The sequence below is a fragment of the Alexandromys fortis genome, unplaced genomic scaffold (assembly GCF_014885135.2).
Source record: "Alexandromys fortis isolate MF-2015 unplaced genomic scaffold, M_Fortis_MF-2015_v1.1 scaffold_27, whole genome shotgun sequence".
In the NCBI taxonomy this organism is placed as follows: domain Eukaryota; kingdom Metazoa; phylum Chordata; class Mammalia; order Rodentia; family Cricetidae; genus Alexandromys; species Alexandromys fortis.
This window is the reverse complement of record NW_026067952.1, coordinates 15,211,619-15,225,271: the sequence shown is the minus strand read 5'-3', so window position 1 is coordinate 15,225,271 and position 13,653 is coordinate 15,211,619. Positions and strand designations below refer to the sequence as shown.

General features: G+C 51.6%; 1 protein-coding gene across 2 annotated transcripts; it reads left to right on the top strand.

Moving 5' to 3' along the window:
* On the top strand, nucleotides 1-13,595 carry Tmem74b (transmembrane protein 74B). 2 transcript variants are annotated; one of them, XM_050151106.1, is made up of 3 exons: nucleotides 1-273; nucleotides 2,109-2,169; nucleotides 3,536-13,595. In XM_050151106.1, exon 3 carries the CDS (start codon nucleotides 3,577-3,579, stop codon nucleotides 4,273-4,275), a length of 699 nt encoding a protein of 232 aa, XP_050007063.1. In that variant the 5' UTR covers nucleotides 1-273; nucleotides 2,109-2,169; nucleotides 3,536-3,576; the 3' UTR covers nucleotides 4,276-13,595. The 2 variants fall into 2 exon arrangements, with proteins under 2 accessions (XP_050007063.1, XP_050007061.1); XM_050151104.1 differs by lacking the exon at nucleotides 1-273 and having other exon boundaries at nucleotides 364-2,169.
* The last annotated feature ends 58 nt before the right edge of the window (nucleotides 13,596-13,653 follow it).

The following is a 13,653-nucleotide window of genomic DNA, read 5'->3' as shown; positions in this document are numbered from 1 at the left end:
CCGCCCCTGCGCCCAGCGCCGCGGGCTCGTAGCCTCAGGTTTCCCTCGCCAGCGCGTGCGGGCTAGACAGAGGTGGCCCCAGGGACGGCAAGGGCCGGGCACCAGCAGCCACCTCCCTCTCCCTCCCCACGCTAACTCTCCGGGCGCCCTCGCCCGCCGCGGGCGGAGCTGGAACGGCGGCGCTCCATGATCCCCGCTCCCACTCCGTCCTGTCCCTTCCTCCTCGGAGCCCCCCAGCGGCCGACGCGGTGCAGCCCGGCCCGGAGCGAGCAGGTACGTGCGCCCAGGCAGCCGCTGCGGGCGGGCAGGGAAAGGGGGCGGGAGCCGGGGAGGGCGAGGCGGCGACCGGGCCGAGATCCGCGCACACCCTCTGCCGCCGGGAGCCCTGTGATCCCGCGTGCGGAGACTGGGAGGCCCGGCACGGCTCCGCACGCCAACCGCGAGCCGCCGGCGCAGGGCCCGAGGCGGGGAGTGGCAGCGAAGGACAGCTCTCCTGACCTCGCGGCCGGTCGAAGGACACGCGACCCGGGCACCCTAGCGCACGCCGGCCCAGCCGAGCTCAGGCTCCCTGGACCGTCCCGCTGCGATTGCGGATCGGCCGAGTCCGGCCTGGTCTGGCTGGTGGCGTTGGTGGTCAAGGGCAGGAGCAGGGGGTGTGAACTGCGGGCCGGCGGGCGCGGGGGAGGCGGGAGGCCTGGGCTCTGGGGCTTTTCGCGCGGAACTTTGGGTATAACAGCGTGGACCTGCGTGTGTGCATCTGCGCGCCCGAGGCTTTGTGTACTACGAGTGCGTGTGTCTATCGATTGGGTTTGCGAAGCTTCACCCAGCCTCGCAGTGTATCGAGCTCCGGGGTGGGTGTCAGCGTGCGCCATGGGTGGGGGTGCTGGACTCGGGCAGGTCTGGGTGGATCCGGCTTATATCTTAGCAGTGCTAGAGGTAGCCTTTATTTCCTTTCTCTCTGTCTCCTTCCCTCTTGCATCCTTCCCCATCTCCCTCAATTTTACCCTCTTGTGGGTACCACCAGAGTGACCCGTGGATCTGTGAGTCACACTTATTTCCCGGGTTTGTGGGTATTGCTGTGGGAACAGTCCCGAAGGCTGTGAGTGTGGAACGGGAACGGGAGTGGGAGGTTCGGGAGTGCTTGCCTTTTAGGAACTACAGGACTGCAGATACAATTGCTGGGGCTGTTTTGGGTTTGATACGTGGGCACCAACATCTGTGTGGCTCTGCTTATGTCTGGGTAATTTATGAGCATGCCCTTGAGTAACCTACCAAGTGTCTAAAGACTAAACAGACATTCTAAAGCTTATCAGAGAGACGACCTCCTTGTGTCTGCTCCTTCACCCAGGCACCCTAAGGAAAAAGTTTTGGGTAAAAGAGAGTCTTGCTCTAAGAATTTGGGTGCCCCAGCTATCTTCTTGGCTATGGGGCTCTGATGTACCAGTCTAGGATAGGGGTTACGGGACACTCCCAAGTTCTTCAGGCCTGCTGAGGGCTGGATGGGTGGGGGCCACAAGTGGCACTTACTTTCAGGGTCTTAGCTTTTAGTGCCAAGAGCAAAAAGTCAACCAGCACCTCCCTCCTTCCTATTTCTCCTCTGTGAACTGAGAGGAGATTGAGCAGGAGACAGGGACCCAGGGAGATTCAGACAGATCTCTGCCCTTAGGATGCCCAAGGTTGATGTCTCAAGTGAGGGCTGAAAGATCCAGGGAAGGAAGTTGGAGCGTGTGGGTTTGCAAGTGTGTAGGGAATAGAGATTATTGGGGTGCCCATTTTCAACTATTAGTCCCTAGTCCCCATGTCTTGCTCTCGTTTTCTAAGATGGTGATAGAGCTGAGCTATTCCTGAGTGAGGTGCTAAGGTGAGAGTCTAACAGGCAGTCGAAGCTCAGCAAGCATGTATTAAACAGACACGTAGAGGAGGGACGCAGCCATGGAAAGGAGTTGTAAGCAGGACCAGCCTTTGAACTGAGATGAAAGACCATATGCTTGCTAAGAGAACAAGTCCCCATGGGAAGGTCAGAGAGACTCGCATTCAACCCCTTGGAGTTTTGCTCATGTATTCCTCTCATTTACCATCGCTTTATATATTTGCTCCCGTTTGCACAGAAACACGGGCGCCCACAGAGCACTGGAGAATGACCTGAGAACACAGAGAACCAGCGTTCAGGTGTGTAAACACATCGGCACAAGAGTCACTCCAGGCCTAGGGTCTCTGTTACCTGGGCATTTAGTGCCTGGGCTGTGGATGTACGTGTGGGACATTGTGCGTCTGCTGTGAGATCAGAAGTGACACACCAGGGAGGTGTGCCTGTGGAGAAGAATACAACCCGTCCAGTTACCAATGCCTGGTGTATGTTGTGAGGGGATGGTGGCCCATGGCAGTCAGATTTGCAGGAGAAGGTGGGAATGAGAGCCTGCTGCATCTGCATGGCTCTAAGGATTGGCCTGACTGGGGCAGTAAGGGAAAGGAGAAAAGACAGACACGTGGACATGCAGAAAAGCTGGGATCAGGTGGTCTGGGTTCTATAGTGAGAGACCACAGCAATCCTGATCAGCAGGTTTATTATATGCAGCTCAACAGGGAGGCAGGGTTATTGTATATGGCTAAAGCAAGAGGCAGGGATATTACAGATAGACAAGAGGGCAGGGTTTTGATGTACTGCTGATCAAGTTTAGCTAACTTGGTAGGGGCGGTCTCTGTAGCGGAAGTCACCAGGCCATAGACTTGTGGGGGACGGAGAGGCTAAAGCGGACACTTTCTGCACACACTGTATTTGCATTTGGACCTGGGGAAGGGTTTGCCATCTCTCTGAGCCTCATGTGGGGAAGGCTTTGCCACTTCTGTGGGACCAGTCCTTGAGATTGCCGTGCCCATGCCAACAGTACCTTCTCTGATAACTTCACCTGCTTTCTACAGGAACTCGAAGCTTAAGAGGTGAAATCTTTTTTTTTTTTTTTCTTTATCTTGGCAACTAATGCACCAAAACTCACTGAATAGAATCGGGAGTGAAATAAGCAGAACTCCAGCGAACTCAGTCCAGCCCGTGGCTGTAGGTTGGTGGCCTTTTGGCACAAAAGCATGTGTGTACTGAGTCTGTCTGGTATGTGTCCAGGAATTTGGTAGTGTTTCCTCTTTGCCCCCACCTCCAGTCCCTGCCTGCTTACACAGAGGTGTTTGGCTTTGAGCTCAGTTAAGGTTTTCCATTCTCCAGCTTCCTCTAAATTCCTCCATCATGAAGACACCCATTATTAATACTTACCAGGTACTCTACTAAACACCTTACACGTGGGCTACTGCAGCCTCTCCATTAGTGCAGTGCAGGAGGGAGTAGTATCAGTATTGTCACTGGGAAATCTTTTTCAATGAGAAAACTGAGGCCCGGAGAGGCTAATTGCACCCACCACTGTGGAGTGGTTCCCTAGCGTGGGCTACATCGCTCTGCTGTCCATAGCTCCCCACAGTTGTGCCAAGGACAAGTGGGATACTGAGCTTCAGCAGGCAATTTCAACTGGCGTTATGTTTTCTCTTCTAGCTGCCAAGGGGCCAAGGCATGAGCTGGGGTTGCTCTTCCCAATGGCATCTCCCCCTGGTCTGGAACTGAAGACATTGAGCAATGGTCCCCAGGTTCCAAGGAGGCCAGCCCCGCTGGGCCCAGTGGCGCCATCCAGGATGGGTGTGGAGAATGCCTGCTTCTTCTCTGAGGAGCATGAGACTCATTTCCAGAACCCTGGGGATGCCAGACTGGGTAGCTCCCCCAGTCCCCCTGGAGGTGTCCCCTCACTGCCCCGGTCCCAGCGGGATGATCTTTCTTTGCATTCAGAGGAAGGGCCAGGCCTGGAACCTGTGAGCCGCCCAGTGGACTATGGCTTTGTTTCTGCTCTGGTTTTCTTGGTGAGCGGAATCCTCCTGGTGGTAACAGCATATGCCATCCCTCGAGAGGCCCGAGTCAACCCTGACACGGTGACAGCAAGGGAGATGGAGCGCCTGGAGATGTACTACGCCCGCTTGGGCTCGCATCTGGACAAGTGCATCATCGCGGGCCTGGGGCTGCTCACAGTGGGTGGCATGCTTCTGTCTGTGTTGCTCATGGTCTCTTTATGCAAGGGTGAGCTGTACCGCAGGCAGACCTTCGTCCCTGGCAGGGGATCCAGGAAGACCTATGGCTCCATCAACCTGCGTATGAGGCAGCTCGCTGGGGATGGGGGCCAGGTCCTAGTGGAGAATGAGGTTGTCCAAGTCTCAGAGACCAGCTATACCACACAGGGCTCTTAAGTAAGAGTCCACCCTATCTTGCTGCTTTAGCTGAAGAGCTTGGAAGTCCCCCAAAACTTGGGGCTTCAAAGTGAGATCCACAGAGGGCCCTGTGGAGGGAGTTTTGGTGCTGGGGTGGGAGCAGCCTGGGTTCTGGCTTAGGCCCTACTCAGGCAAGCACTGCTGATGTGTTTTGCAGCTTGAAGTTTTTGCATAAGGCTTTGTTTGGAGGATGGCTTCTGCTGCTAAAAATACATTTTTGGAAACCACTGCTCTTAGAAGATGAGGTTGCTTGGCATTTCTCAGGGTTGGGACTCATGCGCAAGGGTGACCCCCGTTCCTCATGCCTTGGGAATTCTGAGACCCCTACTGTCTTCACTAGCCAAGTGAGAGTGTTGGGTGACCATCTGGAACAGAGCGTGGCTTCATGGTGATGGGAGAAGTCGGTTCTGAGTTGACCCCCTGCAGTACCCTACTGACTGAACCATAACCCTCCCCTCTCCAGGCCTTGGTTGCTCAGTCTCTAAAGTGAGGAATAGGACTGGGTGCGCCACCATGAGCCACATTTGCCCTGGGAATAGGAAGCCAGTCTGCCTCTGGCCCACCTACAAAGAGGGATGAAGGTTTTTGACAGGGACTGACCATTGTCAGTGCCACCTTCTGGCCTGCATTGGTGACTCCCAGTGCCAGGAGCAGTGGTTCTCATGGTCCTGCTACAGAGCCTGGGTGAATGGGTTTGGTTCAATCCAGAATTTGACCCGGTGTGAATTGGTCTTGGAATCTGGTTTCCTATGGTGGCTAATTTTCTGCAGTGGTTCCTTTCAGAAGCGCACTGGGCACCTAGGTGTGAGGACTTGGTTGTATTTCTGTGGGCATGTTGGGGGTTTATCACCTCCCCCTCCCCCTTAGTGAGCTGTTACTTAGGCCTGATCTCATCCTGGTAGCAGAAAACAGTTTTCCTTAATGCTGAATTAGTAATGTCTGCCTTTCCTTCTCAGTGAATTTCAGTTGCCAGTCATCTGGTGACATATAAGGCACACTTAAGTGGCCTGGAGACTCCAGCCACATGGATTGCTGTTGGCATTCTGTCTTCAGTGAAGTATTTCCAGGATCCCTCCAAACTCTATGTAAACTTCTGACTATGGAAGTAGGCATTAGGGGGCAAGGAGATGGTGGCAGAAATTTGGGGAGCACTGTCCAGGCCAAAAGGCCTCAGAGGACTTCCAGAGCACATACTGTCTAGGTTATGGGAAGACTCTAAAAGGGTCATTTCCCTGAGCCCCTGCTCCAGGCAGATCCCTCACCCTCCATCTTAGCTGCCTGTATAAGCTGAGATCCTAGCTGTTGGTGGGGGTAAGAATCCGGGGTGGCACAGGGTCTATGCTGGAGAGGTCCTGACTGTGTGGAACATGAGCCTTCAGCTCAGGCAGCTTGAACATCTGGGCAGTATAATATCACAGCTTCCGAGACAGATCAAATGTCTGCTCATTGGCGGTTTTTGCCTAGAGCAGAGAGCTGGGGGAGGGCTGAGGGGGACAAAATTGTGCAGCTTGGCTTCGGAGGTTCTGCTAGTGTGGCTTTAACTAGGATAAAGGTCACGAGAGCAAAAGGTCCCGATCCCAGGGCTTCATCAAATATGTTGGTTTTTCCCCTGCTGGAGCAGGGAAATACTGGACAAGGTGGCAGGAACCATGCTAGATGAATCACAGTGAGGTAGGACATTGCCAGTGATGGGCCCCAGCTTCCCCAGTCCGTGATGGTAATAAACGTATCAATCGGAGCAGTTTGGATTCCGGTGGCAGTAGAGGAGGCCTGCTAGGCTACAGTTCCTACTGAGAGTCTCTGCCTACCACTGTCCATTTGGGTCAGTTTAAGCACAATGAAATGTACTTAGGGGCTAAATCTGCTGGAAAATATAGGAATGGCAGTTTTTTTTTTCCAAGCCAGCGGAACCTGCTTTGCATTCCGATGGGAAACTTCTTTAGAAACCACATGCAAATGGATCAAGGCAGGCATTACCTCGTCCGTGAATTAAGCCGATTTGAGAGGTGCTGACGGAATTTCCCCAAGATGCAGCTGAGATCTCACAGCCCATGGACCGAGGCTTAGGAAGGAGCCAGGGAAGGATGAGGAGGTGCTGAGAACCTTCTGTGGGTCTCTTTGGGATTAGATGTGGAGTTGTCTCTGTGGCCGCTGGAACATGCCTGCCTCCCTTCTAAGAACTGCCTCTGCCACCCCATTAGGTTCCCAATATTGCTTTCCTCATTGTATCTGAATAGACAGAGCTTTCCGAACTGGTAAGATCTGGGTTTGAATATGAGCTCTGCCACTTACTGGCTGTGTGAGCTTGGGCAAGTTACCCCACCTCTCTGTTTAAGTGGGCTAACTGGGTCATACCACATTCCTAGGGTGAGAAACATGGTTGGCATATGTAGTAGGTGTTCATGTTTGAATGAGAGGATGAAACAAAAACATCCTATTCCTGACAGGGCAGGCAGTGCCCTGTGCAATGTCCTGGAGCCCCACAGTACCTGCCCAGCTCCCTGGAGCCTTGCTGGAATACTGTCTTAGGGTCAGAAGATCCCATGACTAGCAGTGTGGGCATGGCTTGTCAGTGGGTCTGCAGCTGGAACGTCCTCTCTGGGCCTTGGTTTAGCTTTGTTTTAGGGGTTCCCCTGAGGGAGAAAGGTTCTCTTCCCGGCCCTGGTATGACATAAGCCAGTGATAACTGGACCCAGGAGACACTTGCTGAGGCAGAGGAATCTGTGATCCTGACTCTTGCTCATCTGAGGCCCAGGCCTGTCATCACCATCTCTGTTTCCTTACAGGTACTGTCTGAGTCTCCCAGCCAACAGGGGTTGCTGGCTGATTCGACCACCATTGCTCCTTTTCTTGGGAATAGCATCACCTTCCTAGGGATTCTCTTTCAAATGTCCTCCTCCCTGCATACACAGTTCTGTGCACGAGGACACACACACACACACACACACACACACACACACACACACACTGCACCCTGTCTATACCTCTGCAGCTTTCTCATTTGACCTTGCTTGGGAGCCAAGGACTCAGCCTCTGGCTGCGGAGCTCTAAGGCAGGGCATCCTCTGGAAGCTGATGATGGTTTCTTCCTCTGTCTGCCACAGACCCCATGGTTTTAAGCTCGCCACCCTCCTGGCAACAGTCCAGTGTCCTCTATAGTTCCCCTCCTGTTTCCTTATTGGGAAAAGAAGAGAGTTCTGGGGGATTCCAGAACCCTGGCACTCGGGGAGGGGACTGAGCTGAGAACTAGGGGAACCAGGTCATGCTGGTTACCACAATCCAGTGGATGACAGCAAGCACGGGGCAGGAAAAGAAGATGGGAGGCTTCAAGAAGCTAGAGGCATGGTTACGTTAGAAGTCGGATGTCAGTGGTATGGACAATGGTGGGGATATGTCTCCCATTTAGTTTGTTGGTTTTCTCTCTAATTTCTCCAGGGTTAGATTGATCTGAGAGGGAAGCTTGCTGGGGTCATGGCTGAACCGGAGTGGCAGGGAGTGCCCATCAGTGGAGATAGATATGTTAACATTGCCAGGAGTTAGGTATCTTCAGACATGGAGCATAATGGAATTAGTTGGATTTAGCTGAGACTCCCCTAAGCTTCCAAATTGTTCATTTGAGAAGAACCAGAGTCTTTGGGGCCAGAGCCTGATTTTTGTCCTGCTCTAGCTTCTTGTTCTTGAGTCCGTGTGCATCTTCTTTCCTACATCATTCCCCTTCCTCGTTTGTCCCGAGCAGATGGACAACAGGACACCTGCATAGTGCAGAGGGTGGCGCAGTGTTGGAGCATTGCCTGCACATGAGTCTCAGAGGGACAGAGGCCGAACCTGAGGGTCCATGGAGGCTGGTTCGTCAGTGTAAAGGATGACTGCTCATGTGCTTGGCAATTGTCAGTGTTCCCTGGCCTGTTTCTTCTGGAAAGCAGCGGTGCTAGTTGCAATGGCTACCCCGTGAGACTATGGTGATGGGTAAATGTGTCTTTAAAGCACTTAGCACAGTGCCCTGCATTTTCTAATAGCCTTGCTATTCATGTTCTCTCATTCATCCATGGTATCCTGCCATGGTTTGACAGATGAGCACAGTCCTGGCTGGGCTGCACCCAGGCTGTCTTGTGCAGGATGGCAAGACTGCTGTGATATGGGGTGCAGAGGGAGAGGAGAGAGGGAGAGAGGGGAGGGGAGAGAGAGAAGGAAGAGGAGGAGGAAGATCTGTGTGAGTTGGAGGTTAGCTTGTTTTGGAAAGGGAGTGCTTAATAAGAATCTTAAACAACTAGGAGGTATTGATGTGGAGAATTGGGAGGGTTCCAGGCAGAGAGAGACATGTGATCAGAGGCTTAGGCCTCAGCAGCTAGTGAGATGAGGTAGATGGGGGTACACAGGTGACTGAGGAGTGAGTAGTGGGACCCCTGGTGGGTTCCTGGGCTTCATCATCTGGAGAAGGGGGACAGGTGCAGGATACCACGAGAAGGCTGCAAGGCATGAATGTGGCATTGTGGTGACAGGGCCTGTCCTCCCTATACTTTCAGATTTGTCTGGAAGGAAGACTTCTATGTCAGATGCACTGTGGGAGCAATACTGTAGCATCCTCTGACCCTCCTTGAGGGTAAGAACTACAGCTAGAGGACATGGCCTTGACTCCATGCCTCAACTTGGCGGCCTTTTCATATTTGACTTCTCAGTCTCCAAGGCCAGGGTGGCGGCTGATGGTCTCCTGGGTCTAAAGAAAAGCAGCAAGTAAAAGGAGACTCACTAATCAGTTCTGGCCCAAGGGAACAAGGACAGGGAAAGGAGACAGCTGCCATGCCAACCTCTTCCTGGGAGGTGTGGCATCTGGGTCAGTATTGACTCTGGGGCCAATGACATTCACCAAACCTGTCTTCTCTTCTTTTCTCTTCTTCCCTACTTGATTTCTTTGTGTATCCACATCTATCACTGAAGCTACTCATGGGCGAGCTGTGTCACCATTGCTGATCATGATTCTTTCCATCAGAGATTAAGGCAGGAGTCCAAATGCCAGAGTTTTGCAGGTATATCAACTAACACAGTAGTTGGCCATGGCAGTGGTGGCAAGATTAAAGGGAGTGTCTGCTCGGACCCACTCAAGCATTCTAGTCATTCTTTCAGCAGAGGTTTGAGTAGTTGCTATGTTCCGTTTTAGTTATAGCATTTAAGAGACGAAAACTCAAGGAGTACTGACAGAGGGACCTATGGAGGCTTGGAGGGATGATGGTGTCAGGGATCAGGAAGAAGGGCAGGTCCTGTCCTCTCAGATATGTCTGCCTGCCTCCAGAAATGGGCTATCCTGGCTTGGAGAGCAGCCAACCTGAATGTAGAGTTTTCCTCAGGACCAGGGGGGCTGGGTGCTGACCAGGGTGCTGAATTGTCATGGTAATTCCTAACAGGGTAGCTGAGTGAGGAGGAAGGAGAGCTAGTGTGTGTGTGTGTGTGTGTGTGTGTGTGTGTGTGTGTGTGTGTTTTATTTATTTTTTACTAAGGACCCCTGTGACTGTTTTGGTCCACACTGAGCAGGGAAAGCTTGGATGTGAACCAAAATTTCTGTGGTCTGTGTGGCCCTGGGGAAATCTTTCTCATGCATCTACTGTTTCCTTTGATTGGCTTTTTCCTTTGTTTAGTGCAGAGTAGCTTCCATCCTACCAACCCCAGAGGGCCAAGGAGAGGAGCAGCAGCTGGGATCTAGTGGAATGATCCAGCACAGAGCCCAAGCCCAGCTTTGGGGCCTAGAGGAGCCCCTTACCTCACCCTCAGAGGGGTTTAACGGGGGCTATCTCCTGCAGAGTGGAGGTGGTGTCGCATGGTGTCAGATGCCCCTTCTAATCTGGGCGCTGCTAGTGAGGTAGCTGTTGAGTGCTCAGGAACATGTAAGCCCAGCCAGCAGGCTCAGTTTCAGAGTCTACGTCCATCCCTGGGATTACGCAGAATTTCTCCTTTCTCAGATAGCTCCTCTTTCCCAGATTCTGGGATGGGTTTTGCCTGTGGGTCATGGCCAGGTGAGGTCTGGTTCTACTGAAAAGAACTTAGGAGTTTTAGAGCCAGGCTGGTTTAGTTCTGCCACCCCTCAGGGCTGTGTCCAGTACCTTGACTAACGCCTCCAGTCTTCATCTTGGGTTGTAGCAAGTACAGTCTGGGATAAGAAGCTGCACATACTATGGGCAGTAGATAAACACTTGTCTCCGCACTGGTTTGGCCCAGAGTTCCTCTCCTATGTGTCTGAGCTCCATTCTCACTTACCCATATGTCTTTAGTAATGACAGCTGCCGACACCCACTGGACCCCCACTCACTTTAATAAGACACATTTTGTGGTACTTCCCAGCAATCTGCAGGCATGTGTAACACCCATTTCACAGATGAGGAAGGCTGTTACTAGTCGTGTGCTGGAGTCATTCCCACACTTGGTTTCTGTCAGTCTACCAGACCTTTCTAACCCTCTCTGCTTTAGAAGTGAGGCTCAATGACTAATGATCTCAGGGTGGCTATCTCACAAGGGCACCCATATATTTAAAGACGTTTATGAAATATGCTTGAATGAGCCATAGGGCTAAGGGAATGGAGTGGCTATTAGGGATACAACCAGGTAAAATGTGAATATGAATGCATTAATCATGTATGCCGTCAACCAAGACTGGCTGACTTAGTTCTCTTGTTCCTGATATCCAGGTGAAGGTAAAGGGCTATCTGTTCACTTGAACAACCCAATTCAGTGTACACATGGAATGTGGGGAACTTGTCAAAAGGCAAGTTCACTGGGGCTAGAGAGATGGCTCAATGGTTAAGAACAGTGGCTGTTCTTCCGGAGGACCTGGGTTCAATTCGCAGCACCCGCATCACAGCTCACAACTATCAGTAACTCCAATTCCAGGGGTTCTGATGCCATTTTTGGCCCATGTGTGCACCAGACGTGCAACCAGTGCACATACATACATGCGCGCAAAACACCCGTATACACAAAAAGAATTAAAGTTCAAGTTCACATATAGTAAGTCTGAGGCGGCCCCGAGAGTGTTCGTTTCTATCAAGACTCCAGGGAGTACTGCTGTTGGTGCTATGTGGAAAGACTTCCTTTTGCAGTTCTCCAACCTGCATGATTCACAAGTTACAACGGGCCCTTGCCAACAAGGAACTTGAAGGCCTTTCCTGAGAGCTGTGGACTGGGGCCCAGGATGTGCTGTCGACATACAACAAGCATTTAGGAGACAGGAGGCTGTGGCATGCAAGAGTGTGTTACCCGGCTACATCATGGGACACAGTCACAAAGGGCTCAGCAGACCTGTGCCAATGCCCCTCCCAGTGGCTGAGATGGGACGAGCATGAGGCCTCCCTGGGCCCTCTTGCTGCTAGTCTGAGAGGTGATGCAGGTTACCACACCCATGTGTACTCAGTCCACTGAGCCTTGACTTGGAACTGAGCTGAGTGGGCACAAGGAGACAGTGAAAGACATTCACTTTCTGAGGCAGATCTGGGCAGCTGCTGTCTTACAGTTCCCACTTCTCAGACCATGGTGACGAGCTAACTGGCCCTTGGGTTAAATGAGTATTTACTGCACTGAACTTCCAGACTGGCCCGTCCCATTTAGTTGTCCCTGTAAACCACTACACTGTGAATTTCCCAGCACTTGCTTTATGTAGCTCATAACCACTGTCACGGTTCAGTGGTTACCCAGGTCCTTTACTGTGAGTGGATGGGCCTTTCACTGCCACAAGCACTGCCTTAGTGAGGTGCTCAGACTGACTGATGCGTTCTAGGATCCGTCCAGTGATCAGGGCCTTGCTGGTTCTTACTGCCCAGACCCTCACTCTTGGCCACGCTTTCCTTTTGACCTTTTCTCGGGAGCAAATTCTGGCTCAAGCCCAGCTGAAGTGATTGAGAATGTGGCATTCCAAGGGCAAATAAGGCCTAGGCCTGGTGGCTAGGTACCTGCCGTGAGCATCTAGAGATGCACAATGATCAGCGAGCAAACAAATATTACTGACAGGTAAAGCTGGGACTATGCCTGCTGGTGGAACCTGTCTTTGCTAGAACTGCACCCAAGTGTACAAGATCAGATGGTAAGAGAGTTTGAAGGGATCCGTGGACTTGTTTTCCCTCTGTGACAACAGCCATGGATCAATGACAAAAATGTCAGCAATGACAAGAGAAATCACGAGAAAGCTAGGTTCCAGAGGGAGGTTGTATAGACTTCGTTACCTGTTCTTCACCTGTGTGTTAATAGGTGCTAACTCTAGCACAGGAATGCAGCCCCATTTAGTACTTGATACATCCTGGGGTCAGGGTCTTAGGAGACTCATGCCTTAGACTGGAGGTTGGCTGAAGCTCATGACTAAGGAGATAAATGTAATGCAAAACTCAGTCAGCTCTAAGAATAGAAAAGAATGCAAGCCAAGAAGAGAAGGTGGGATGTGGGCCGGTGTATCCTAGAAATAGTATGAGTGGTCTATTTAGCACCAAAAGACAATGGATTTAGAAGTAGACCTTGCTTCTATTTGTAAGCCACTGGGTGAGCTATGAAATTTCAAACCAAGTGAGAATGATGTTCTGCATCTTATTACATGTCCAAAGGTTTCAGAAATTTCCCCCAGAGAAAAGACCATCGTGCATCACATCCAGCCCAGAACACCCCCAAAGTCAAACCCAACTCCATGACTGGCCACAGCCACCCCATGGTGGCCATTATCAAAGCCACAAGTCCTCCTCCTCAAAAGCAAGCTGCTCTGGTCTCTGCCTTGCATGGTCTTGTTCAAAATTTTCCATTAAAGAATACAAAATACAGGACAAGAATATAAACAAGATATGACTTGACACCCTTAGTTTGGCCTCAAGCAAGTGTTTGGTGAAGTAAGAAGAGTGTGGCTGTTTTGGAAAATACTGGCAGTTCCTCAAAAAGTTAAAGCATTACCATGGGACCCTGCAAATCCATCCCAGACTTATTCAACAACTTGAAAACATCTGCCCACACAACAAAGTTGTACACGAATGTTAACATCATTCAACACAACAAGGAAAGGGACAAACAATCCAAGCATCCAACAACTGCAAAAGGACAGACGTGATGCAGCCATACCATGCAGTCACAGGATAAAGTGTTGCTGCTACGATCGCATGAGCAGTGAAAGCAAGGTGTGGAAAATGTGGGACACCCAAAGGCCATATAGTGAGTGACTTCATTTATGAGAACTGTCCAGAATAGGCAAACTGTAGACAACTGACTGGGGGATGCCTGGGCTGGGGGAGGGAACTGAGAGTGATTGCTGATGGGGATAGTGGGTTTTTGGTTTTTGTTGTTTTGGAGGAATTAGATCTGGGGGTGGGTGCACATGCAGAACTGTGAATACCCTACAACTCAC